The 27268-nt window shown below is 36.3% G+C and overlaps 1 protein-coding gene across 2 annotated transcripts in view; it reads right to left on the bottom strand.

The window, feature by feature from the left end:
* Positions 1 to 24897, bottom strand: part of LOC124162092 (4-coumarate--CoA ligase 1-like) — a 45535-nt gene extending 20638 nt beyond the window's left edge. The window contains exons 1-11 of one of the 2 annotated variants that reach the window (XM_046538473.1): positions 24794 to 24897; positions 19769 to 19938; positions 16746 to 16953; positions 10054 to 10236; positions 9684 to 9837; positions 9447 to 9597; positions 9172 to 9342; positions 7976 to 8096; positions 5254 to 5300; positions 4871 to 4975; positions 2600 to 2722 (exon numbers count right to left, since the gene is read on the bottom strand). In XM_046538473.1, the coding sequence (XP_046394429.1) occupies positions 2600 to 2722; positions 4871 to 4975; positions 5254 to 5300; positions 7976 to 8096; positions 9172 to 9342; positions 9447 to 9597; positions 9684 to 9837; positions 10054 to 10236; positions 16746 to 16953; positions 19769 to 19921 (1416 nt within the window). In that variant the 5' untranslated portion in view covers positions 19922 to 19938; positions 24794 to 24897. Of the gene's footprint in view, positions 1 to 2599; positions 2723 to 4870; positions 4976 to 5253; positions 5301 to 7975; positions 8097 to 9171; positions 9343 to 9446; positions 9598 to 9683; positions 9838 to 10053; positions 10237 to 15872; positions 15962 to 16745; positions 16954 to 19768; positions 19939 to 24793 lie in introns of those variants that run through there. The other variant, XM_046538474.1, reaches the window with a different exon arrangement.
* Between the last annotated feature and the right edge of the window lie 2371 nt (positions 24898 to 27268).

Genomic DNA, 27268 nt, shown 5'->3' with positions numbered 1-27268 from the left:
GGTTTATTAATTATAAGACCACTCAGTACGTAACGTGTATTCCAACGGAAGAAAGGGGCAAATAAAAGGAATGATTGCAATTAACAAGGAAATATTTAATGATTTATTCATCATAAAACTACATACATTTAATTTCAACACTGGTAGACCTTCATTCCTTCAGCGGCATATCACAAATTTACACCGATCCAGTATATTTAGTCCGAGTCATATCAAAGTTAAGTTGTTTGAAGTATCACGCAAATGGTAACAAAATGCAAATATTAACACTTCCATGAACATCGCACAAGAAATTGATATTAGAACCCGTAAAGTATGTCACACGAGTTCACAATCACAACACTAGCGATGATTCCTTCTATGACATCCATGTAATCTATGCTTTTGTCAACGAATGTATTTTAAATGGCCAAAAATGTGATTTTAAGCGACAAAAAGGTCTCCTAATTAAATAATTACCCTTTTGGAAGTCGTGGACTTACGGCGAACAATGAGGCGAATGATGTAAACAAGCCGTGGCTGAAGATGAACGTAAATTGTTACAATACAAATAAAAATAATTTTGTCACTACTAATCACGAGAGTATAATCATTACAGGCGTAGGTAAACAAGTACGTAGCACACAAAATCCTTTTCAAGATAGTTATGCTCTAAAACCGATATATTGAGCACCAAAAGTTAGCGATATTCTTCCATCGACGACTGTTGAACCCTTGAATATAATCGCTTATTTACTTATGCTATAAAAAATCCGATAGAAAAACAGAAAAATCTCCAAACACGAACCATATCGCACCAACTGGATGTAAGAAATTGAGTCCGCAGTGTAATTAAACATCGTAAATATCTTACACAACTTTGATCAACTCTTTTTAACTTCTTCCCGGGCTGCCGAGTATTCTATGGCGTTTTCGGAGTCTCATTTGTCACACAAATTTGCGGTTGCTATTTGAAATAGCTGTTGTTTACTTCTCGAGCGCTCGTTTCTGCGACGTTGCCACATACCCTTCGTATCACTCGAGCGACCTATGTCGCGCACGGCCGACTTCGTCTCAAGCATACCGATCTCCGCTCGACTCGGGATACCACTCGACATCACCACTCGCTTCGTTGCCGAGCGCTCGGATAAGTCGAGCGGTTTCGAGCATAGCCCCCCAGGGGGGAAATTTTTGAAAAACAGGGTACTAAATAGAGGGTTTAAACTAATTTTAACACTTTTCATGATCGAAAAAACTTCATTTGTTAAAAAAAAATTTTGTAAAGTCATGATTCTTCAATATTTTGTTTTCTTTTATTAAGGAAAATAATTGTATTTTTATATTTCAGAGGAGGTACGGACACCCTCCCCCCTGGCTACGCCACTGGCATAATAGTTCAGGGGCGCAGCTAAGAATTAAGGCTAGGGAGGTTTAAGGCATAACTAATGTAGTTGGGCCAGTACGGGCTGGTACAGCATTCTTCCTGAAATCTAAACTCGTTATGAGCGTACTGGTTAAACTATCTTTTTAAATCTGTAAAAAAATAGCCAGATTCCAGAAATAAAAATTGGAAGTGATTATTTACTTGCTCTGAGTTATTTCGTGGCACAACTTGGAACTAACTTAAGAGTTGGAGTTTGACGTTTCAATCATGGCCGGATGTATAATACATGTTCAGCGGTTGGCAAATTTTGGTGAGTACAGCCTACATTTTTTCCCGAACTACAATACTGGGTATGTAATACCTGCCAGGGTAAGTTGGAGTAGCAAGGGCCCTTCCTCAAAAAAATTTGAAGATAAATGGTTCAAAATGGTGAGTTTTATGGCTTTCTGAGGGATATTTTACAAATCCTTATATCATGCCATGAGTAATTACTATTAATCCAACTAAGTAAAATGGATTAAACTTTAATTCTTAAACTTGAATTTATCTCAGCTCTCCCCCAAACTCCCTTCCTCGCTGCGCCACTGTAATAGTCATCTCTTAGAGAATACTTCCAGATACAATATAGAAATAATAGAAATATGTTAAGCTTTACCTCTTCATACCCAAGGGGATGTGAAGTGAGCAACGTGCTTATACTTCACTTGAATAATATAACTACAGTGGTGCAAAATGACCCATGTTGTTGATGCACCCTAATTAACCATTTCAACTATTACTACTTGTAACTTTGAATAGAAAGTGTTCCATAGTGAAGGCACTCAAACTACACATGACTAGTGCAAAATGTACTCACTATATCCACACAGATTCAATATAAAACCTGCAAACAATATTTTACATAATTTGTACTCAATTTGTACACAATGGGTGTAGATAATGCACCTAAAACAGTACACAGAAAGTACACAGGATGTACCCAGAGTGTATAAGAAATGCACAACAAGTGTACACAAAATGTATCTAATCTGTACTCAGAAAGTGTTCATAAAATGAACAGAATGCTCACAAAATATACACAGACTATACACAGATTTCACCATTACTGTATGCACTTTGAGTACCATGGCTAAACATAGCTTTTACCCAGAAATGTTTACAGGATTTTGCAAGAAGACAGCATCAGCAAGTCACTTATGATTGCATAATGAGTAAATGTATAAAGGAAAAGCATACCCATTTCATTAGGTATTTGAATGTGAATTTGCTCCGGTCCACAACATACAAGCAGCCATCATCATCAAAGTAGGCTATATCTCCGGTGTCAAACCATCCATTTTTATCTAGAAACTCCTTAGTCTTGTTTGCAGCAATTACAATTTTATTAATGATACATAAGTGGGTTATGTGGTCGAACACATGAAAACAAAAGAAATGTAAATATAAGTAAAATAATACCCGCAGTAAATTTTTGTCAATTGGATATTAGAAATCTGCATGCATATATTCAAGTAAACACCTCAATATTAATCAAACAATAGGAGTCATGCTCAAGTGCTGAAATTTTCTATCTGGAGCTTTGACTTAATCCTGAGTGAAGCCGTCGGACATCTCCAAACAATAAACCTCAATGAGGAAGGTGTACAAGGGAAAGGAACTGGCCCGCCTACCTTGAGTGTGTGAATTCAGATCTCTTGCTTAGTCTGGGATGAGATTTACCCTCATCTATCCAAACCGACTACATATCAGGTTGAATTGTGAACTTTGAAGTGAGCTTTAACAGCTAGTATTTCAAAATGCAACAATATATTATATAATTTAAAATTACAATTCCTAATTATAATAAGGACATAAGTGTGAATGTAAAAAGTTTTGATATATGTGAAAGAAAACTTTGATCTCTTCCCTAAAAGATGTGCAACATACAACATCAGCACGAGAAATAAGAATTTCTTATGCCTAATTCAATTCAGATTAACCAAAACCTGATCTTCCCTGCCTAATTTAGGTAGATATCAGGCTATATTGAACCATCTACCAATCTCGGCCAGAATGACCTATGCAGTTGGGGACCTCGAATCCGGAAAGCTTGGGACCAGAGGGTTTCTGGATTTCTGGTCTTCAGCACACAGAAAAAGTGGTACACTTTCTTTAGAGAATTTTAATGCAATAAAACCAAAACTCAGAAATTACACATTGAACAACCCCTAGAAGAACATTTATTACCTCAGATGGATTCAAGTACATACACTAAATTGAAGGAGGCAAAAAAACTTGCCGAATAAGTCGTCAAATCACGACCATAGCTTCTGCTTTATACTGGATGTGAACGAGCAATAAAGGCATCTCCTTCTCCATGCTCAATAGCTTTCGTTGATAGCATTTGCTAGCAGACGCTGCGATATCTAGCGATACCTAGCGTAGTTGGACAGTAAATCTGTGCAAATGCTTTTATATTTTTTTAATGAATTAATTTATAAATACATTCAGGCTCATGTGCTTGATATTTGAGATCCTTACGTGTCCCTGCCTAGGTTGTTAGCATAGATTCGTTACGTGCGCTAACTTCCTACTCATCCCAGTACAAGGCTCGGAGAGTGGTGCCATGAGGTGGCAAGTCAAATCACTACCCAGAGGAATTTTCAAACGTTTCGGATTTCTGGTTTACCAGGTTTTTGGATTCTGGATTTGAGGCCCTCAACTGTACATATAATAAATTCAAGAGCGTGATTCACTCATGCCTAGCCATTTATGCAATACATATAATAATTTATAATGCATAAATTAAACACAGTGTTCTTCTCCCTGGTAAAATAGACCTAGAGGAAACTGTTTTGCTTGAAGCTGAAAGATCTTGTCTTTCTTGATGAAAACCCTGTTTCAGCAATTAATATTTTTATGGAAAAATTCAGTATATATTCCTATATGGAAGTGAGGCTTGGACAATGACCGTAGCGGAGAAAGCAAGGATAGAGGCCTTCGAAATATGGTGCTACAGAGGAATGATGAAAATCAAATGGATCGACCGAGTTAGTAACAAGGAAGTCCTAAGAAGAGTAGGATAGAAGAGAAGCCTCATGAAAACCTGAACAAGAAGACGGAACAACCTTATAGGCCACATCTTGAGACATGATGGCCTGATGAAGACAATCGTCGAAGGACAAGTGGAAGGCAAGAACGGAAAAGGAAGACCTTGAACAAAATATATGGAACAAGTAAAGAGAGATGTGAAAGAGAAGAAATACGTAGGTGTGAAAAGATTAGCTGATAGGAGAATAAAGTGGAGAGCTGCGACAAACTAATCCTAGGATTTTTGACCAGTGATGATGATGATGATGGAAAAATTATAATTATCTATGCATCTGTTGGTGAATTTTTCAACCATAATATTACTGATTATTCTAACATGCAATTGTGATTATTAGTGATTTTTCTGGTATATTTTTGTTGACAAGGTCCAATATATCTTCAGAATACTCTTGGCAAATAAAACATTATTATTATTACTTCATGGTTCCTACAGGAATATCCCTTCATCATGTACGAAGTCTTAATGAGTAGATTTCCTGGCACATTTCTACCCACACAGGAACCTGAAACTGGGTCAAGTATCTGGAAAAGAAGAATCTTTCTAAGCGTTTACAGATCACTTTTAAGTATGAAAATTAATCAGTTCAGCTTGTCATCAAGTTCATAAATCCATTAAAGCAAAAATTAATTAATTAATTGGTAATTTCTTAGTGTTCTGTCAGTTCTGAATAATCATGGCTATAATTAGAGGTGATTGAAGGCAAAATTTGAATAATCAAAGGCAAAAAAAATAACCTAATATTATTGAATCATATTTAGTCATAAATTAATGCTAACAGTTTTCTGAGGCTTTTACCAACCTTTGCCTCCACAAGTGGAAGAAGATATCCACACGTCAGGCGAATGCCTGGAATAAAAAATGAGAATTTAAAGAAGAGGATTCTTAGTTGTATCAGCATAGAGCAAAAAATGTGTAATTGTTAGAGATGTGCGAATAGTATCCGTGAATACTCGAATACCTTGAATACTAGGAAGTATTCGATATTCAAGGTCTCGAATAATTATGCTAAAGGTACACTCTCGTATACTTCGAATACTTTGAATGTTGCACCGTACACTGTCGCACACCGTCGTTGGTAGTTGACTCGGAAAATAAGAGAATAATAGAATCGTGTTTCACCCTTCCCTCTTTCTCCCCCACTGACCTTTTTCTGCCTACCTGCTTCAAAGTTCCCCATTTCTGGAGGTCAACTGCTGCAGGAGTGCCGTGGGATAGTTACATTAACGCATTTCCCAAGACCCGCTATCCCCCTCCATTCAGCACTATTCCCCCCTTCTGAGGCTTCCCTCTTCTCTGAAATAAAAAAAAGGTCCCAGCTCACGCACGGATCTCATTACGAAGACCTTAGCTTCGAAAAAAATAGCAAGTTAGAGGAGAACAATAGAAACGTGTTTCGTGCCCCCCCCCCCCCTTTTCTCACCCACTGACCTTTTTCAGCCCACCTGCTTCAAAATTCCCAGTTTCTGGAGGTCAATTGCTGCATGAATCACCTATTAGCCTAAAAGGTGTCTAACAATGACTTTCGGCAACTGATATTACACCTTTATTGGATTGAAATATTAGTAATGTGCGCGTAATTTAAAAAAGAATAAGACCAAACGCGACGCATTTCTGACTTTATTTAAGCATTTTACGTGAGGAAATAAATGTCAAAATACGACGGAGACTTAGCATTCTGGCAAGACTTGATATGAGCAGCAGAGCTTCTCAGAAGTTGATGCGGTATTTTTTCCGAAAACATATATCAAGTTACTATCTATGAGTTGTGCTATAAATGTCTATTATTACAGTCACAGATGAAGGGATATTTTGCAGGATAATTGGTTTCTCCCTGCTAGCAATTCGAATTCATCTTCTTATCTCATGAGAACTTCCAAAGATGGACTGAAAATAATTGAAGAAAATCCGGTGGAGAAGCGAGTGTATTTTGCAAAACGCCTACGATTGTCCGCAAGCACTTGACAGCAGGAGTGGGAGTAAAGCGAACTACCTGTTGAAAATAAGAAGTTGGATGAAGCCAAGAATCAGATGGGCGTGTGGCTTAAATGGCATTTGGTAGATAAGAATGTATACATCAGACAGAAATCCATCATAGCAGCGTAAATGCCGAGATGGCAAGCAATCATTTTTTTTGTGACGTGGTGTGTCCCCTTAGGATATTTGAAAGAGATGTTAGTTGAATCAACTATATGCGCAAATTGTTTCCATAAAGTAAAAATATTCCATTAATCAGCTAAATTCCAGTTGGAATCCTTTAAAGAAAATCAAAATTACTCCCCAAAATCTTGTGTTTCCTGCTGCATAGGCAACCGAGTCTAACATTCCCGCATTCATCGTTTAGTTTTCGAGGTATTCGAAATTTGAGGTATTCGAATATTCGAGCAATGATTTAATATTCGAATTCGATATTCGAGTTCGAGAAATCTGCTATTCGACCCATCTCTAGTATTTGTCATGCATTTCAAACTCATGAATGAAACATTTTCTTTGATTAATCCAATTTATTGATCCAATCCAATCACTGTAAAAATAAAGAATTCTTAATTATGCTGCATAGCAAAGAATAACAAATGTTTAATGCTTAAAACAATGACTAAATTTTAATTAGGCCTGATACTACCAACAAGCTGATGCATATCCCCAACTTTTAGGATTATGATAATTAAATTTTTATTTTTTCTTTCAATAAAACAATTTTGAATTTGCTTCGTTATTCCATGATGTAAGCCCCGAACATACCTTCATAATTGGGAAAAAATGAAAATGCATTTAATAATTCTAAGTTATATCTACTGTAAGCAATGAAAAAACTGAAATCTTGAGGAAAACTCCCTGAAAACAGCCTTTCTAGTCTTACTACATCCCATTCAAAATAACTGGCAGTAAAAGGCATCAATTTAGCTGAATTAACTTTTCCTTGCTAACTGCATTATAGAGAAAAAACTGATTAAATCATAAATGGCAGATACTGAAATTTTTCTGAAATAATGCATTAGTCAACAATGGTAGAAATGTGCGCTCTCATGAGCCGTTAGCACATGGTCAGAATTGGGAGTTTTGTCAGGGGGGGCAAAGATAAGTTTGCCGCCCCCTTTCCGTGATCATCCCCCTCCCTCCTCTTCCCCCTACCACTAAAATATAATACATCCACAGGCTATTTTTTTTAGAATCGGTGGTTGAAATTACATACCGTATGTTTGCTATTATGAAGCTTAATTAGCATTATTTTTTCATAATTCAATTAGAAAAATTTAAATTGTTGGTATTTATCTGACAACACTGTGCTGAAAGATATAAGTTTTTCTTTTGTTTATTGCTTGCGTTCATGGTATGATTTTCTGCTACTGGTGTCTCTGATGTTTTTATTTGAATGAGTGTCTCTTCCGGTACTTCCATCGTATGCTATACGTAACATGTGACTGGTGAAGACTCGTTAAACATGTGCCGTTTTATAGCTTACGTTTATTTGCTAATCCACCATAAAACCAACAAAAATCCATTGAATGCAAATGCAAACTCACTCCCATGCAGTTTCTTGTACTTGATTCCAGCAACCACACCCTCTGCTTCAGTGTTTTTAGTTACGGTGGGATCTCCAAAGTCAGACAACGTCAAGGTCTGTGTTTCTGAAGCACCATATCGCTGAAAATGGAAGAATAAATCATCAGTTTTCATTTCGAAAATCTCTTTAAGTTTACAACAAGAGTGATTCATGATTTAATTACCCTGAACTGCAATAATATGTATTAAAATTGGGGAGAAAATTATTTGAGGAAATAATATTCAAGGAAGACAGGCTTGAATCGAATCCCACGTATAGTTAGAGCCACTTAAAAGAATAAAACTCACATTCACTCACTCAGTGATTAAATCCAAAGATCGGCCTGGATAGTTTGAGGGTATAGTTCATCCCAGACTAAGCTACAGGTTGATTTCATCCCAAACTAAAAATAAGCCACAGGTGTTTTTCACGCCTTCAGGGTAGGGGGCCAGTTCCATTCTAAGGGTTTTACCCATGATTTGAACCCCAGATTCCCCTATCAGTAACCAATTGCTTCACACTGAGCTACCATGCTCCCCAATAATCAATCCAGATATGTCAATTTAAAAACGTCAATCAATAGACTTTTATTTTTGAAATGGGCTCATAAATAAAATCTTATCATTACTGATTGTGACATTTGGGATGGAGAGGAAGGTGCAGATGAAGTCTTTGGAGCAAAATTTGACTGACCTGAAGGCCAAGTGTGCTAAGCTAGCATAATGGCACAGAAATAATTGCACTATTTGGCAATGATTCTTATGAGAATACTCATGAAAAAGTGCAATTAATTTAGACTTAAGTTCACATTCTGGTTTTAACCACAATAACCAATGAAACCAAGAACTGAATCAACCCATCTCTCATACATTTCCATAAAAATATAAATTGATTGAGAATTGTACCACATTATTCCAATGTATGGCCATTATGAGAAACTTAAAGTTTAAATGCTATTTATTAAGTGGCTTCATTTCATTCTAGCTCATTTCTATTAAATAAATGAGGTTCATGAAGTGATTTACTTTCTTTTTTTTTCAGTGAGTGACATCTATGACATAATTTTTCATCAGACATTAAAAAAGTTGCCTTTTTTTTCTTTAAAAATATTAGGTTTAAATAAAGCAACTAATAAGTATGTAATAATAACTTTCAAGTTCGAAGAATTAAGCTTACTTGAATCAATTTTACGTGCGGCAATAGAGCTTCAAGTGCTTTTGCTGAGGAATAATTTATCACAGCTCCACCAGTCATTATGGATCTGAGAAATGATAGGTCAGCTTTAGCTTTTGAGGCGGAATGGACAAATCCATGAATTGCATAAGGATATAGAAATAATGAATCGGGCTGAAAATATAAAGAAGCCAAATAATTAAATCATCCTTAAAATAAAGCATGATTCATTACTGCAGCGAGAGTGTGGGATAATAAAGTAATGGATGATCACTTGCCTTATATTTTTCAATGTGTTCCATCAAATTTTCTGGATTGAAATTTGATATACTGTACATGGTTGTGCCCTGCAGCAGACAGGTCATGCAGATTGAATAGGCCCCAGTTAAATAGTTAGCTATCATTGCCAACATAGTGGATCCTGAAACACTGAGCATTTGAGTTCGTCTACCAAATGCCTTCATCTACCAAGAAATGTAGCAAACAAAGAGATGGAAATGATGAAAGGGATTTACTTGCTAAGCTTCTTAGGCAGTCCGATGCTTTTGTAGTAAGCTACTCGACTAAAATGTGTTTGCATTACTCCTTTGCTGATTCCTGTGCTGCCACTTGTATTCACAATCACCAAAACGTCTTCCTTTGGATTAATTTTCAGATATTTTGGGAAGGCTGAAAAAAGCACACGCATCAATTGTAAATATCAGTTGAACCTACAATTTTCAGCAATGAGAGCCAATTTTAACTAAACCATGCATACAAATTTCTATTTTAAAATTTGTTATGCATACTGGAAATACCTTGAAGTTCAATTTAAAGCTGTGTTTTGCTTGATTCGTATGACACATATAATTTGATAGATTACACAAAATAATAAAATACAAGTACCTGAACCGTCTTCATGCTCCAACATTTCTTCAATTGACATTGCTCCCTGTACTTCACCACATATTGATAGAATTTTGAAATCCCAATCTAGTTCTTTGGTAGCAGATATGATGGAGGTGGAAGTCTCAGGGTCACACAAGATGAAACGAGACGATACCGTCCGTATTTGCCTCACATAATTATCTGAAAATATTTTAAATAATCAAAAAACTGATGCGAATTGCTGAGGCTTTAGTAACTCACTAAGATGGGTTCTTCAGATGCACTAAAGGGAAAATTTTCATTAAAAAATTTCCAACCAAAGGTTTGGGGGAATTGGTGTATTCTATTCTACTTAAAACTCATTTCATACTAATCTTATTAACAAAAAGATTCAAAATAAACAAATTTTAAATTTTTCAGCCAGGCGTTAGTCTTATTTTAATTACCTCTCTTTGCCACTTTTTTCAGGATGCTGCCATAAAGATCACTTTTTAGCTTTTTTAATTTTAAATATTAAATTTTAAAATTAAAGTGACAAATTTATTAATCATTCATACAGGTCTACAATATATATTACTGTTAGTTTGAGAAGCATCCACAATAGTGGGAATCCATAATATCCATAATAAAACCCCACACCTACTCCATGAATTTGAATGGAAATGGAATAATCAGATCATTCTTTTAGACCGGAAAGCAAAATGGTTTTAAAAAAATTTGATGGATGAAAAGGGTTGATAAGTTACTACCAAAGAAAATTACTCATTCACCCATTCTTACAATGAAAAAAGCGCAAGTTACAACCAATTTTCATGAGTTTGTGATTTGATTAGAATGTAGTTCATTAACTTCAGGGAAAACTGCTAATTGATGGTGGGAATCCCTCACCAGTGTCAACAACAACGAACCAGGTGAGGTCAAATTGCACGAGCTCGAGGAGTTGCTGAGAAGAAACTAACTTTTTCGGCATGAGTTAATGACATCATCAACTGGAGTGCAAAATATATACAAAAATAATTAAAATTTTTGATGAAATTTTGGAGGCTGAGGGGGAGTCATGACTCCTGTAACCCACCGCCCCTAAATCTACCCCTGAATGACTGCTGAAATGCGACCCGCAAAACTTGCGAGTGCGGTGGGTTGCGATTACCCGTGAAAACGGGAAAGTTACTTTTGGATGACCTTCATTTTATAATTCAAAAAACTTTACTTCAGTCATGGAATTAACCTCGGAGTAGCTAGTCGCGAACCTTTACGATGTCACATGCAAGTGCACGTAAGTAAAGTGCGAAAAAATTAACTGTTAAAAAACTGTAAAAATTTTTCGGTGCCTTCATGAATATTTTCAAAACTTCACGCCAATTTTTTTAATGCTTAAGAAATAAAGGTTTATGCCTTGTTGAATTATCATCTGGTCACTTTGAGAAAATTCTCGGTAATACTACGGAAGGAATTATTTGATTTTTAATTGACTCAAGTTGATGACACTTTGGTATCCCTGTAAAAAATTTTTTTGGTCAACAATTATTTTTACTGCTATTACCACATCTGTTTGAGAGAGGATTCCAAAAATTAGAAAAGCTGAACCATGTCAACTTTGAATGGAGTAGGAATGGATGAATATTGATGATAAGAATCTAGCTACCACTTTCTATTTAAGTGTTCTCGCAAAGATTAGAATATTTAATATTTTCTTATTGCCACGTGCATTTCCTTTGTATTTTCACTTCTACATCATAACATACATCACAAAGCGTATTGGCTATCCTGTCAGGCCCGATCAAGCACGTGGGAGGATTAGGGCACCCCTATGCTTCCTCTCAAACCCCCCCAAATATTTAGGAATGTAGTTTAGACGTAACCCCTCCTAACCAATCTGCTACACGAAAGCACCTTCCGAAACATTTTTCCTGGATCCTTCCCTGTCTCGGCTATGAGTGCTATGTCGTCATGCAGCGATTTGCTGATGACATAGCACTCACAGCCAAATATGGAATGGACAATGGCCAGATATCAGCTGAAAATCAACAAAAATAAGACAAAGATATTAGTATGCAGCAAAAGAGAGGAGGCTAAGACAAACATTAACCTAGGAAAGCATAATCTTGAAGGGGTGAAAGAGTTTTCTCACCTGGGAAGCCGAATTACCAACGATGGACGAAGAAAGAAAGAAAAAGTCAGTAGAATAGTGCGGGCGAAGAGGTTTTTCTACAAAACGAAGACTCTTCTTACAGCTGAGAATACAAGCACAGAAGTAAGGAAACAATTCATCAGGTGCTACATATGGAGCATGTTTCTCTATGGAAGCATGGCTTAAATGTTGGCAGCAGCAGAGAAGTCAAGAGTGGAAGCATTCGACATGTGGAGCTACCGAAGAACAATGAAGATAAAATGGATTGATCGAATAAGTAACGAGGAAGTGCTAAGAAGAGTGGGAGAAAAGAGAATCCTCCTAAACAGGGGCGCAGCTAGGAATTAAGACTGAGGGGGTTTAGGTGCAACTAATACCGGGGTGTGTGGGGGTATGGAATACCCACCAGGATAAGCGGTAGGTGCGAGATTAAAAAATTGCGGAATTTTGCGGAAAGATAAATGGTTCAAAATGGTGAGTTTTACGGCTTTCAGAGGGATATTTATTAATCCTTAGACTATTCTATTAATAATATCAATCCAATTAACACATTCAATGCGGATGATATTTTCACCGAAACCTCCAGTGACGGATGGGTGATTTTGCTTCATAACGGTGGTCTTGGAAGTAATACAACAGAATTTGCAATTTTTTTTGTTTCTATTTCAAGCAATTAGTAAAAAACCCTAATGACATACATGTATGCCACCCGTCACCAGTAATTGACAATTCACGCAACCCGCATTACACACATGCAATTTTCTTGTATGAAGGAGTGAACTTTTCATATTTCCGTTTATAATACTTCTTCTACCATTTATTCCTTAGGTTAATGGTGGAAATATCTTGGAATTAGTCTTTACGTGTATTTTTTTTGTTTCAACGGCCGTAGATTTAATTTTTTCAAGTCACAGAAGTAGAACACACAATGAACGGCAAGAAAAATATAAATTTATGGGATAAACATTTTTTTAAATCTATGTTACCCCAGAGTTATTGCAAAATTGAAACATTTCAATAAAAATTCTCACAAATGTTAATGATATATTTGAAAGCAAGGCCTTAGAGCCCTGGTTGACCTTCACATTCTGGGCAAGTCACTGTCCTTCGGATGCCTTCACGGTTAGCGGAGAAATGAAGAGTCTGCATCATTCCTAAAAACCTATCACGGCACATTTTCTCCCGAATATCAGTACTCACACTAATTCTGACCTCCAATCGTTAAAAATCGTGTTAACCCTAATTGCGCCCATGTGGAGAAGAAGGCCCAGCCAAGTTTCCAGTTCTCCCTGTCTAACAGCTTCCAATCCATTATGCCCTTAGTGAAGGCCCTTGGTGAAGGATTTTGGAGGAAAATGCTTACAGCATTTTTCTCCGTCTATGAGAGGATTATTTCAAAGAAAATATCATTTGCAAGTTGAAATAATCTCTGGGAGTGCCGCTGGTAGGGAGGGACTCCAACCTTGAGCCTTAAAAATTATCAAGCAAAATAGTACAATTTGTGTAATGGAGTGTTGCATATGTGATTAATACCTTAGTTTTTATGAAAATTAAGACTGTATCTGTACCTAACACTCGAATGTATTAATGACCTACAAAATGAAAACACCATAATGATCAGAGGACAAGTAATTGATGCGGAGCAATGACTGAGAAAATATGCCGTAAAATTAGGAAAAAAACCCAAATTATGTAAAAAAACGTAATTTGCAATAATTATTTTAAAATTATTAATAAAGTATAAAATACGACCTTTTGGACCGCATGGAAACATTTTTGAATAAAATAGTAAGTTTTGAGACGGGAATACACGTTATTAACAAAAACTAAGTCTGATAATAATTTTTGTGGTTGTACATAAGATATGAATAAATTAAAAAATAAGATAAAAATACTATTTCAAGGGAATAAATAATGGTTAAATGCCGTAATGCTTAAAATACCTCTGAGTCTATTCTTTTCCGCAATTTCGTTTACAAAGCTAAGGAAACAAATAAACAAGTAACAAAATATAGACCAATACTGTAGATAATGTAATGCAGTGTTGCATACGCCATTAATATGTTATTTTTTTATGAAAAGGAAGAAAATCTGCAACTAACCCAACACGTACGAATAACTCAGAAAATGAAATAAAATAGAAATGAATAGAGGATTGGTAATTGACCTAGAGAAACGAATGAGAAAATATGCAGTAAAAGTAGGAAAAAGACCCAAAAAAAATCACCCAGGATAAACGTAATTTGCATTAATAAAAAAATGTTCCTAGCAAAAGAAATTCAAATATAACATCATTAACTGAAGCACCGCACTAAGATCATTTTTTTTATAATGTAGTGAGTATGAAACGGGGATAAATATGTTCAATAAAAAAGTTAGTCTAATCATAATTTTTGTGATAGCACATAAAATATGAATAAATTAAAAATAAAGGTAAAAAAACAAATTTAAAAGAATAATCCATATGTAAGACATGATTATGATATTTACGATAAGAATGATGAAAAAGAGACGAAGGAAATGAAAAGAAAAATCTCAACCTGCCAAATTGTTCCAAAAACAGCAGTAAAGTAAACAAAAAAACACTAAAAATGAAGGAACACGTAGAACTAGAAACGGACACTTCCGCAATGGTGTAAGGTCAATCCCGAACTGCGGGAGGGTGAAAAAGTAACGCTAGGCGCGCTCGGAGCACCCTAGTGACCAGCGGAAAAACGTACTCCCGAAGACATACATTTATGTCATCCGCCTGAGTGGAAAAGCCCTCATGACATATATATATGTCATCCGCACTGAATGTGTTAAGTGAAATGGATTAAACTTAAAAATTTCTCTGAGCTCAGGGGGGGATTTTATCCCCCAAACCCCCCCCCCCTCACTGCGCCACTGTTCCTAAAAACCCTAAGCAGAAGATGGGACAACTTAGTTGGCCACATTTTGAGGCATGATGGCATGATGAAGACAACCATTGAGGGACGTGCGGAAGGGAAGAAGAGCGAGGGACGGCCCCGAATGAGTTATATAGGACAGGTTATAAAGGATTTAAAAGGGAATAAATACGTCGCAATGAAAAGGTTAGCGGATGGAAAGGAGAAATGGAGAGCTGCGTCAAACCAATTTTAGGATTCTCTGCATGTTTTCGGGTCCATTCCGCGTTGACACCAGATATTAGCTCAATAACGCGGAATGAACCCGAAAAACATGTAGGCTCGGATACGATAATCACCGCGGCAGCCTCCGTAACAATCTTAGGATTGTTGACTAATGATGATGACTGTTTGGCACTCTTTGGCACATCTATGCAGATGTGGAAAATCGATTAAAATCGAGTTTTAAATGCCAAATATCGAGGAAATCTAGATTGATTCTTGATATTCGAATGTCGATTAAAACTCGATTTTTCGACTTCGATCTTGACCATTTTGTTTGATCTCAGCAGCGTCACTATCGGCCAATGATAACTTTGAAACCTACTTTGAAGCCCGGGGGTATGTGGAGGAGTGTAAAGCACAGAAAAAAATAAAAAGGCACGGTTGAACACGAGTATCAAATAACAAAAGAAACGGTCGATTAACAAAAAAAACACCTTTCTTAACTGTGGTAACCAGGAAACCAACTAAAAGACTCGGGGAAAAGGCAAGGTTAGAGAGAGGGATGGAGGATTGTTACCTTGGCTGTAGGAGGTAGCGGTGGTCGAAAAAGGTACCTTTGGTCGCCCCTTGAGAGCAGCTCCTCTAACGCCCAAACACTCGACAAGAGCTTTAGCAAAACAATGCACACAAGAGCTTTAACAAAAATGCACCTCTCGCGGACAAACATTCCCTTATATATGTTTGGGCCCATTTTCCACCACCAATGTTAGGCCCCTACTGACCGGAGGCCATTTCCTTTGGCGGAGGATTTCATCACCCGCCAAGCTGCTCCACCAATAGCGTAGAGTGAGGCACGGCTCGACTTCATCCGTTCCGAGTGAAATACTTTTTTTAAAGGCCGGTGAAATTGGGAAGCACGCTTTCGATCTTCAAGAAAGTATTGCAATCACTTGATCTTTCTAGAATATTCGGTGAAGCCAAATGGTTCCATGCAGCGATCCCAAAACTTGAATGTGCGTGCATTGGTAATTTTTTACCACTAATAATTCAAGTATGAATTCTTAGTAGAGTTTTTCTACTTTTCCAATTTGTATTTTGCGGGTTTTTAGAATGAATAATAAAAATATTTTTGTACAATCTTTTTTTTTTAAGAAAATGAACCGACGATTTTATCGATCCACCGGATCAAATTTGATTTTTGGTGTAAAGTCGAGCTTTTTATAACGATTAAAAATCGATTGCTCGAAAAATATATGTTCTGAATGACATTTTTCCATTACTACTTCTATGGCAGAAAATATCGTTTCTGAGCTACTATCATGTAAGTATACCAAGAAATTTAAACCCAGCATAAGGAAGTAAACCCTAGAATGTTGCTATTTATTTTGTGTTTGTTTAGTAGAAGAAATCTCTCAGTCGATATAAAATACATTCACCTGTTATTCTGAGATGGAATCAAATTTATAAGATCGTAAAGCAGCACTTGCCTTTCGTGTCCTTCTGATAGCAGCCCCTCATCGTCCCGCCGCATAGCCAAACTGCAATGTGAATTATGTAAATTAAGGCTACGTCATACGTCGCGAACACTAAGACGTCGCCTCTCTTGAATCCTAGGCGGGTAAGGCCACTAGCGATCTTCCTTGACATGGGCTTGATGTCCGAGAATTTATACGAGGTTCCCCTGATTACATCACCCTATGGATATAAGTACTAAAATTAGAACATATTTTCGGCAGAAACATGGGCGGAGTTTGGAACGAGCCAGGAGGAGCCTGCCCCCCCTCCGCAACTTAAATGATAATTTGTCCGAAAAAAGTTTGAAACCTGAACATTCAACTACAATGAAAACAATTACATCAAAAGCTTAAATTAATTTAAATCTTAGATAGTACTTACTTACATTGGATTTGCACCAAAATTTGGGATTAGACTAATTATACCCCCTACATCAAAATCTATATTATGCCGAAGGGCGCTTTTTATTTTTTAGGGGTGAAAACTACCCCTAAAAGCTGAAACTTAAAAAATTATTTTTTAAAGCTAAATACGAGTAAAATTTAGTTTAAATTATTTGTATAATTATTTTTTTATGTTTGGAAAATAATTTTAAGGTGTTTCAACCCATAATAATCAACCCTTATTGGGGTTTAATGTAAAAAAGAAGTTTCAAACTGAATCGATTTGCATAAAAATTTGTGTTTATACTAATCATACCTCCTTTAAAAATTTTTTCAAACCGAATCGGTTTGCATAAATATTTGGGATTAGACTAATCATACCCCCTTCTTTAAAATCTATATTATGCCGAAGGGGGCCTTTTATTTTTAGCGGTGAAAACTACCCCTAAAAGCTGGAACTTAAAAAATTATATTTTAAAGCTAAATACGGGTAAAATTTAGTTTAAATTATTTGTATAATTATTTTTTTTGTTTGGAAAATAATTTTAAGGCGTTTCAACCCATAATAATCAACCCTTATTGGAGGTTAATGTAAAAAAAAATTATTTACCCTAAAAATAAAAATTATTTATCACATTGTATCTTCTTATACACTTTCTTACTCCTTTTATTATGTATTCTCTGTTTTCTCTCATGATTTTAATCACAGCACAGAAAAGATATAACAATAGGATAAACAGAACAAACTTCGTCATGGTAACATAAACAAATAAATGTACATTTATGTCGACATTACATGAAACACAATCAAACGGAGACTGTATGGCTTTCAGTCTTCCCACCACATGCATGCTCACAGGTCACTGTGAGCGAGAGCACACATACTCACATATGTGTATGTATATATACATCTTCTGGGTATGTGTGCTTATTTTGTAGCAAATTTGAGTGTATCGTTAGCTTCAAACGTAAATTACACAAAGTATATGCTGATTATGAGGAATTTTATGCTCTGAATTGTGGATTTCGAATTTTTCAAAAATAAATTTGATTGGTATTTCAAACATAGCTCCTTTATTTTTTATGATAGAAAGTTCATTTAAATTGTATTTTATAGGGTTTTTACTGACTACAAGGTCATGTGAATTAAATTTTTTTCGAGTCATTAATTTTGAAAGGGGAGGGATTTAAGGGTTTATATAAGGTGGAGCCCCCTTGGAAATAGAGGTTTTAATTATCAATATCTCACCAAATATTTATTGTATAGAAAATTAAAACACTAAAATATTTGAAAATAAAGAAGCTACAATTTATTACTCCTGCATTTTTTTCATATCTCCAGATTTTTTGGAGTTATTTTGAAAAAAAGAGCATTTTTACAAAATTGTAGAAAATGACCTTTCACTTTTTTCTCCAATTTTTTCAAAATTTAGAGTTGTAAATTAATAAAACTTCTAGGATAAATTAACAATACTTAAATAAAGAGAAATACAGTAGGGCATTGATCAATTTTGTCTAGTGTGGTAATAAGGAGTTGTTTTCACTGATTTTTTCGTACAAAAAAGTAGGGACTGATCTTATTTTTAATCATTACTCGCTCAAATTTCATGATAAAAAATATTTTTTCTCATCATAAGAAAGTTTTTTAAAAACACTTTTAAACAGATTACAATTTTTCCTCGAAAATTACATTTTTCCCGCTATTTGGTATTGAATCTTTCAAATTTAGCGTATGACAAACAATAGATAACGATCAACAAGTTGTAGCTCGGTCCGAATTGGTCATAAATGAAATATAAAATAAGATTTTTATTTAATTTTTTAACAAGCTACAGTTTTGTAATTCACAATTTCCTAATAAAATTAATACTTTTCAAGTTATTTGCCTAAAAGCGATTAAAATCGTTGATTTTTTCGTTAAAAAACTGTTACTTTCAATCGCGAACAACTCGAAAAATATTAATTTTACGCAAAAATGGATAGAACATTTTATTCTTAGGATTTATTTTTCTACCGATTCCTGTGGTCAAAATATAATTAAAATTTTCCACTCCCGAGATGGGGTGGAAACCACCCCCAGGGTAAAAGCGCCCGTCGGCATGATATAGATTTTGATTCTTGGTATTTTCCCTACTTATTGTGAAAATTTCAAGAAAATCGATTCAGTTTGAAAAAATTGCGAGCCAAAATGCTTCATTTCCTGGACTATAGGACTTTTCTTTAATAGGTCTTATTGTTAGTAAAAAGACATTCATTCAGCGTCGCCCGAGGCTGTGAAAAATATTTTAACTTATTTATAATAATAGTTAATAACTAATTTATAATTCTTCAAAATTATAATAAATTAACTAAACTCACTGATTTATTAATAAAATTAATGTTTAATAAACTTATGTTGCATTATAAACACTGTTTAGTCTTCTTCCTATCATTTCAACGTTTGTTTATGCCCATATATAGGATAATTCGCCTAATTGGGGCAAAGTGCACAAGTCCCGATATGTCCCAATTAACCGGAATCTACTGTAATTGCTTTCTCTCTATAATAAAATGAATATTTCAAATGCCTTTGAACAGACCGAAAATATATGGTAATACGAAGGTACACTTACCACCCAAATCCTGTCTTTAATGAGATCATAGTTCATGTCGATGCCTTCGAACAGTAGTTCAGGCAGGGAAACATCCGGTATTTTCAAATCTTTCACCGCAAATGCACGAGGCGATCGCACAATATACAACTCATCATCATTTTCGGAGTTCATCTCGCAGAGTAGCTTATCTAAAGAATGATAAAAGGCAAATAATTTCATGAAAATTAGAGTAAAAAATTCTGAAGGCCATTTTACACGGGCACGTAATTGCACAATCTGACGCCAGTACGAAGGAACAGTTAAAATTCTGTCGGGTAAAGCGGTGAATTGCCAGATAGCACGCGAGAATGCTTGGACATGAGATGGCAAAATAGCCCGTTTAATTTCGTTTGTTCATCCGCGCAAATGCCAGCCATAATGAGAGATGAATGTAGTTCTAAACAAGAGCGTACCCAGGATCATAACTAGGGGGGGCAAGCCATGGTCTAGGAGGGGGCAAGCCATGGTCTAGGGGGGGACAAACCAAGTTGTGACATTAGTTTATGAGATTATTTCCTTGAAAAAATAGTTTTATTTTAGTTACATACCTTATACTAATACACATCATTTTTCGTGGGTTTAAAGAAATTATTTTGAATGCTTTCGTTTCAATTCAGTACTGATTTTGCATAAAGACTTTTGCGATTTTTGCTTCTAGGGGGGGCAGCTACCCCCCCTGCCCCTCGCTGGATACGCCCATGGGTCTAAACTGAGCAATTACGTGCCCCTAGTAAACGGCGTTAAAAATTCATATTGATTGAGGTCTTATACAAGTGGAACAGATATAAAACAAAGTCTTGAAATATTTTTCTTTCAATTCAATTCGTAACAATGAATAAAAAGATATCAGTCAAAGTAAAACTACTACCAACTGATTATCACCCTAGGTAAAATGGGAAGTAAACAATGAGAATGTGTGAAATGCCGCATGAAACAAGCGGACACTCACTGAATCGCTTCAAATTATTGTACCCTTATAAGTAATGAAATAGTACTAGAAAAGACTTAGCTGTTTGACAAAATAAAATATATTTGCGACCGGTTTCGATACAGCGTATCATCATCTGGTGATGATGATACCAGATGATGATACGCTGTATCGAAACCGGTCGCAAATATATTTTATTTTGTGAAACAGCTAAGTATTTTCTTAACCTTTGTGCATCATGAAGGAGTTTCACCATATTACGCCAACCACCATCGCATTCATTCGAAATAGTACTATTTTTGGGGATATCCTGAATAGGGTTTTGTAAGCGTACGCGAATGAAGGTTCATTATTATGGCTTGCGAACGGTCAAAGTAAACTCAATTTAGCTCGCGTAAACTTAGGTTTTACGGTAGACGATTAACTAAGAAAATTCACGAACGAAACTCATTTCCCTAAGTAGAATAACTCTTGCCGTAAAGAACATTCCATTTAGCTTAAATCCATCTAAAAACGACCTGGTTACTTACGGATTGAAATCAGTGGCGTAGGCATGATGGGGTCCCCCCCCCCCCCCCCCCCCCCCGAAATATAAAATCACAATTATTTTTCTCCATAAAATATAACAAAATATTAAAAAATCATGAATTTTCAGAATATTTCTTTAACAAATGAAGTTTTTTGGTTGTGAAAAGTGTTAAAATTAGTTGAAAACGCTCTACTTATAGTACCCTGTTTTTCAAAAATTTTCCCCCTTGATTTTGGACCCCTCCCGAACGAAATTCCTGGCTACGTCACTGGTTCTATGTGCACTTTCATCTGTATTTGTTTTTCATTGGATGGTCAGGGTAGGGGTGGAGAAGAATTGGTAATGACCAGTGGCATAAGTATGGGGGGGTAGAGGGGATAGATCCCTCAAAAGCCTAAGAGAAATTTTAAAAAATATTTGAGAATATTGTCCAGTCATGACATGTAATACCTGCATATGCTTTAAGTTAAATCTTTAGTGCCAAAATGATGTAAAAATGCATTTCCAGGCATGTAATTTTTCAAAAATTTGCCGTTTCACCCTCCCCTCGTCGCTACCCCAGACCATTCCATCCCCCCAAAGCACATTCCTAGTTACGCCACTGGTAATAACTGAATAAATACGTTGAAAACTTAATCAATTCCGCTCAGCATCATTCGGTTCAATTTCGAACGGTTACGACACTCCCATGCATTTAGTAAGAGGAAATAGAACTTTTTTCCTCATGGCGAGTCATTATTACGAGGTGTATTCGGAAAATAACTGGATTTTCAAAATGTACATAATATCTACTGGGGACTATTTTGAAGGAGACAACATTAATGAAGACGAATACCCTTAATTATACCTCGACTTACACTCGGTTCACTTTGTCCGTCAGCGACGCAGTTGGCGAATTTAGTAAACTCATTTAAATGCGCGGTCGATGACAACACATTCAGAAGTCGACATGAGGATCCTCTTTTGTAATATTCGTGCTTCTTAAGTTCTTTCATATTTTCCCATTGAGAGGTCAATATGACCATACATACGTGTTCTAAGTTTCCCCTTCTCTGGATACCACACTTCCCTAGCAACGCCGAGTGGCCGGCTAGTTGAAGATAAAAGAACTGGTAGCTGCTCCCTCGCCCTGGTCCTTTCTCCTCCTCGCGTCCTTATCTATCCTATATATTTACTCCGTTTATCAAACGTTCTCTTGTTCTTCACAACGATATCTTAAGATATCAACGATACCTCCCTTTCGTTCAGTCTTTTATGGTGACATATTACACGCTTTAAACTTGTTCTATCGTATTGGAATAGTTCGGATATATAAAGTGGGCCATTTTCAACATATCTACAAACTGATAATTTTTCCTTTAAATTATTTTCCCATTCTTTTTAAAATATTTGAGATGCTGGAAATTTTGTAACATACCTAATGAGCTCTGCTTACTTTTCAATATTATATCAATTGCAATATCATTATACGTAAATATAAATTATTATATACCGATAGGTATTAATATTACATATAAATAAAATATAATAAAATGTAAATATTATATATTAATATGATAATACAATTTTTTATAATTATATAATCAATATAATTTCAATTCTCAATAGAATTTCAAATGGTAGCTTAACTTTTGTCCCAAATAATCCTTCACCAAAAGAGACAGGTCGAGATGCGTCTTTTAATGCATATTAGGCAGGCCCGGAACAATAGTAGGGCAGAGGGGGCACTTGCCCCGATCGGCGGGTTTCAGGGGGCAGTAAAATTGAAAAGTTTATTTTAAAAGTTATTTAAATTATATAATTAGATTATTTAAGAATGATTAGTAATATATAAAAAAATAATATTACTAAAACGTCTTGATAGCAAACATACGGTGTGTAATTTCAATTACCACATTCCAAAAAAATTAGCTTACGGATGTATTGCATAGGTGAGGTAGGAGGATCGGTGGAGGGGGGGCGGAAAAAAGTTCTTTGACCCCCTCATAAAACTCCTATTCCCCCGTGCGTGGTAAAATGATCACTATATGTCAGATATAACATCATCGAGTCCGCTTTTAACCGCTATCATTGTTACGGCGAACAGTTCATTTTTGCTCGCCGGGCCGATGACAAGCCACGAAAGGGGAAGAAGTTAAAGATAAGAGGAACCATCGGAGGGGTATCTATGTTGAGACTATGCGGTGCGCCCCGAAGGTAAGCAGGGGCGGATCCAGGATTTCTTTCTGGGGGGGGCACAAGCAAGACCATATCCAGGATTTTGTTCTGGGGGGCACGCCGATACCTCGTAATACAAAACGAACGCAATAATAATGGGACAGTATTAAAAATCTTGCATATTTTTAAGGGTCTGGGGGGGCACGTGCCCCCGTGCTCGCCCCTCCCTAGATCCGCCTATAATGGTGAGTGTGATTCGACCTTCATTTACGTATCCCGACCAAAGAAAGCTTCCTCTCCCAATAAGCAAATTCTACCTGCCCCATTAACACAGCTGAACTACACCCACCAGCGCTGTAAGCTACTGAGCATCGGCCAAGTCATCTCGAATGAATCGTAATCTTACTAGGTGTGAACCGCAGATAATACTTCGATTTCACCCTAATCCTTTTATCTTTCCTTTGTGAATGTTGAGCTAAATAAAATTTTCGACTGATATAAAAAAACTAGTAAAAAACCGCTATCGTCGAACTCAATCAATCGCAAGGGCGGGTTCAGCATCAAATCTAAGGAGGGAGCTGCATAACCTGGGTTCGGGGAGTATGGAATACCCCCTAGAGATAGTGGCGTTTTTACAGTAAAGAGTGCTACGCTCTACGATAAATACAACTCAAACTTCTCTCAAGTTAGGGACTTGTAGTCATGCATTTGCATATACACTCCCTTTACTAGGATACAACAAACTATTAAACTAATAAGATTAAATTTTTTTATAAATTTTGGGGGGTCATAACCCCTATGAACCCCCTAAATCCGCCCCTACCTCAGATTTTACATAGATTTCTCGAATATCCTTTCACCTCTCCTTTATATATGCTGACTGTAAATAAAGTTTTCGACCGATAAAAGCAACTATTATACAATCGCCATCGTCGAACTCAATCAACCGTCAGTCTTTTTTTAATAAATTACATGGATTTCGAGAGTATCCTTGTACTTCCTCTTCCTCCTGAATGTTGAATTTAGATAGATCGAAACAAATAATTCGTAAACGACCGCTATCATCGAACTCAATCAATCGCGTATTTTTAAAAATTAATTATATAGATTTCAATAACGCCCTTGTATATCTCCTTCTGCCTTAACGTTGCATTCAAATTAAAAGTTCGATCAAAATAAATAACTCGTGAACGACCGCTATTATCGTCGAACTCAGCATCGCCGGTCTTCTTGTCAGACGCGGAATGTCCGAAGAATAAGGAACACGATATCTATTATTTTACCATTAAAATCTTTGTCACATGCGCAGTAGCCGGAAATCGCCCACGTTCATATATTTATACTGAGGTATGGACACGATTAGTGGCTAGTAATCTGAGATTAGGCTCACCAATTATATCGAACACAGTGCTTGAGGCCTTGTTGCAGCTCACGTACACTTCCTGCTAGCTGCTACTCTTGACTCAACCACAGTCCAAACAATCTCCATACTTTCATAAAGCCACGGAATTGTGACATATGGAGGAGAGGGGAAGAACAGGAGGGAGAAGCGGGATAATCTCGCCGGCAACACATTTCCGATTGTCGCTACCGTCGCTGCCATAGCGCGGGAAAATCAAAACCGCCCTCGTTCGAATTACGTACGCTTCTACTCGCTTTCCTTAAATTTATATCCCTCGATTTTCAATCTATTCTAATAATACTAATGCAAAAGGATGAAGTAATAGCAATGGAGTACTGCAGTGGTAGGGCTTGTTCATAAATGAATAACCAGAAAATATTATTTTTAATTTATTTCACATTTACAGTTATAAAAATCTAGACAGGTTTAAACAAGGTAAAGCATCAAAACTAAATAAATGAACGAAAATATTTCAGTGATAGATACAGATAAAACGGGAAAAATTTATTAGAAGAGTAGGAATTCACACTACCAAATAAAGTAAAAAACACAGTTTTGCAAAAAAAAACACAATCACCACCGCACAAGCAAACGCTCCTTATTTAAAGGCAACGAAAAAACCTTGGCATGGCAAACATTGAATTATTTACATATGAAGTAGAACCATAGCCACGTTATCAAAAATATTAACTTACTCTAAAAATTCATAACCTGAATAGTTTACGAAGAGGAATTAGTCTCTGATAAGAAAAACAATACAATTAAAAACTATTTCAACTGAAACCCATTCATTGGGGACAAGACCAATCTAGTTAACAGGTAATATGAAGATATTCTGCCGATAAAGGTAGATTTAAATGGTGCATAAACACACCATGTAAATGCCCATCATCCCAGGCTCCCCTTCCCTCTTTGGAAATCTTACTTTAATACCTAGAAAGGCACATTACCTTTCATACTATCAGTGAGTACTATCCTTTTCCTCCTTTCCGAGCCATAGGACACTGGGCAATGTGCCGATTTTCACTGGCCATCGCCATGAAACCACAACTGAAATTGCGCGTAATTGAAGTATGTAAGCAGTATTTGTTCAAAAGGCAATTTGAACACTTAAATATTCGAGGTTAATTTCACTTTAGGATACAAAGATATATTCACAAGCTGTGATACCAAATGTGCAAAGAGAGGAACAAGTCTGAAATTTTATATTTCTTCTAAAAAATACGTGAATTATTGCTCACTGAGTGACACGTAAATCGCCGAAAAAGGAGAAAAGGAACCCGGGAAAAAGAAAAATAATAAAAATGTATCTAAAATGAGTAGAAATACCCTTAAATTCGCGGGATCGCAAGGTAGAAACTTGAAAAAAGGTAATAAAGTACATACTAGAAAACAATACTTAAAGCGGTATCCTTGAGTATAGGTTGCCTTACACGACACAGCCCTTACAAACGGGCGCAAAGGAGAAACCAGCAAGCAAAGATAACCACGAATATTACAATAGAAGATTCTCAAGTCCGCCGCTAGAATTGCTGTCGCTCCGCGCGCATCATATTCGGTTTTCAAATATCGTAATGGAGTCCCCTTGAAGATAACATGCAAATTATCCTGCTGCGTATACTACGTTGCGTCACATCCGGCACTTATGCACGTTAAGAAACTTGTACCATACCCTGACATGTACAGTTCCGTTCAGCAACGGTTTTAGAACCGAGCATCTGAACATAATTCCATCCAAGGTTTCCACGTGATACTCTCTGAGAAGAAGGAAAATATCATTCTGGAACCAGCTCAAAACTGATACCAAGGTAGAGCGAAAATAATTATTCCAAGTCCAAAGCCTCTCTCTCAGAGAGAAGAATATACAAGAGGTACAATTTTACCATTACTGGAAACTTTTCTGCTGATACCGAGTTCGTTTTACTTCTAAAATCCTCATCCATTATTACAAGTATTTCATTGTCGGCTTGGGTGGCGGCGGGATAAAGTCTTGTCCTGCTAATCTTGGGGTAACAGGTTCAAATTTCACTTGGGTTGGGCTATGACTTGAGTGTGTTTTTCGACACTTGCCTTGAAAGCCTCGGACGGCATCCAGGCTGGCATCAGCTAAAATTATCAGAAAAACTACGAAGTCCATAATTTTTGGATTATATTTGAGGGGGTAAGAAGCCAAGGGGTATAAGCGATTTTTTTCTCAACAGAGTTAATTGTTGAAAGAAATACACAAAAACTTGGTTGCCATGGGATACAAGTGAGTCACTGTTCTGTGCTGACATTAAGTGGAAAATCAAATGTACTACTAAATATCTACTTGATCTCGTTTTTTCCTATGCCTAATTTCTCTACCTAACCCTGTATAGAGAAAAGAAATCACTTGTACCTTGGCTTCCAACCCCAACATTTGACTTCTGCACTCAATTTCCATGATAAACCAGCTAGAGTACGAGTGATGAAAGATATCTC

The sequence above is a fragment of the Ischnura elegans genome, chromosome 7 (assembly GCF_921293095.1).
Source record: "Ischnura elegans chromosome 7, ioIscEleg1.1, whole genome shotgun sequence".
NCBI classification, from domain to species: Eukaryota; Metazoa; Arthropoda; class Insecta; order Odonata; family Coenagrionidae; genus Ischnura; species Ischnura elegans.
This window is presented reverse-complemented; position numbering and strand designations above follow the sequence as displayed.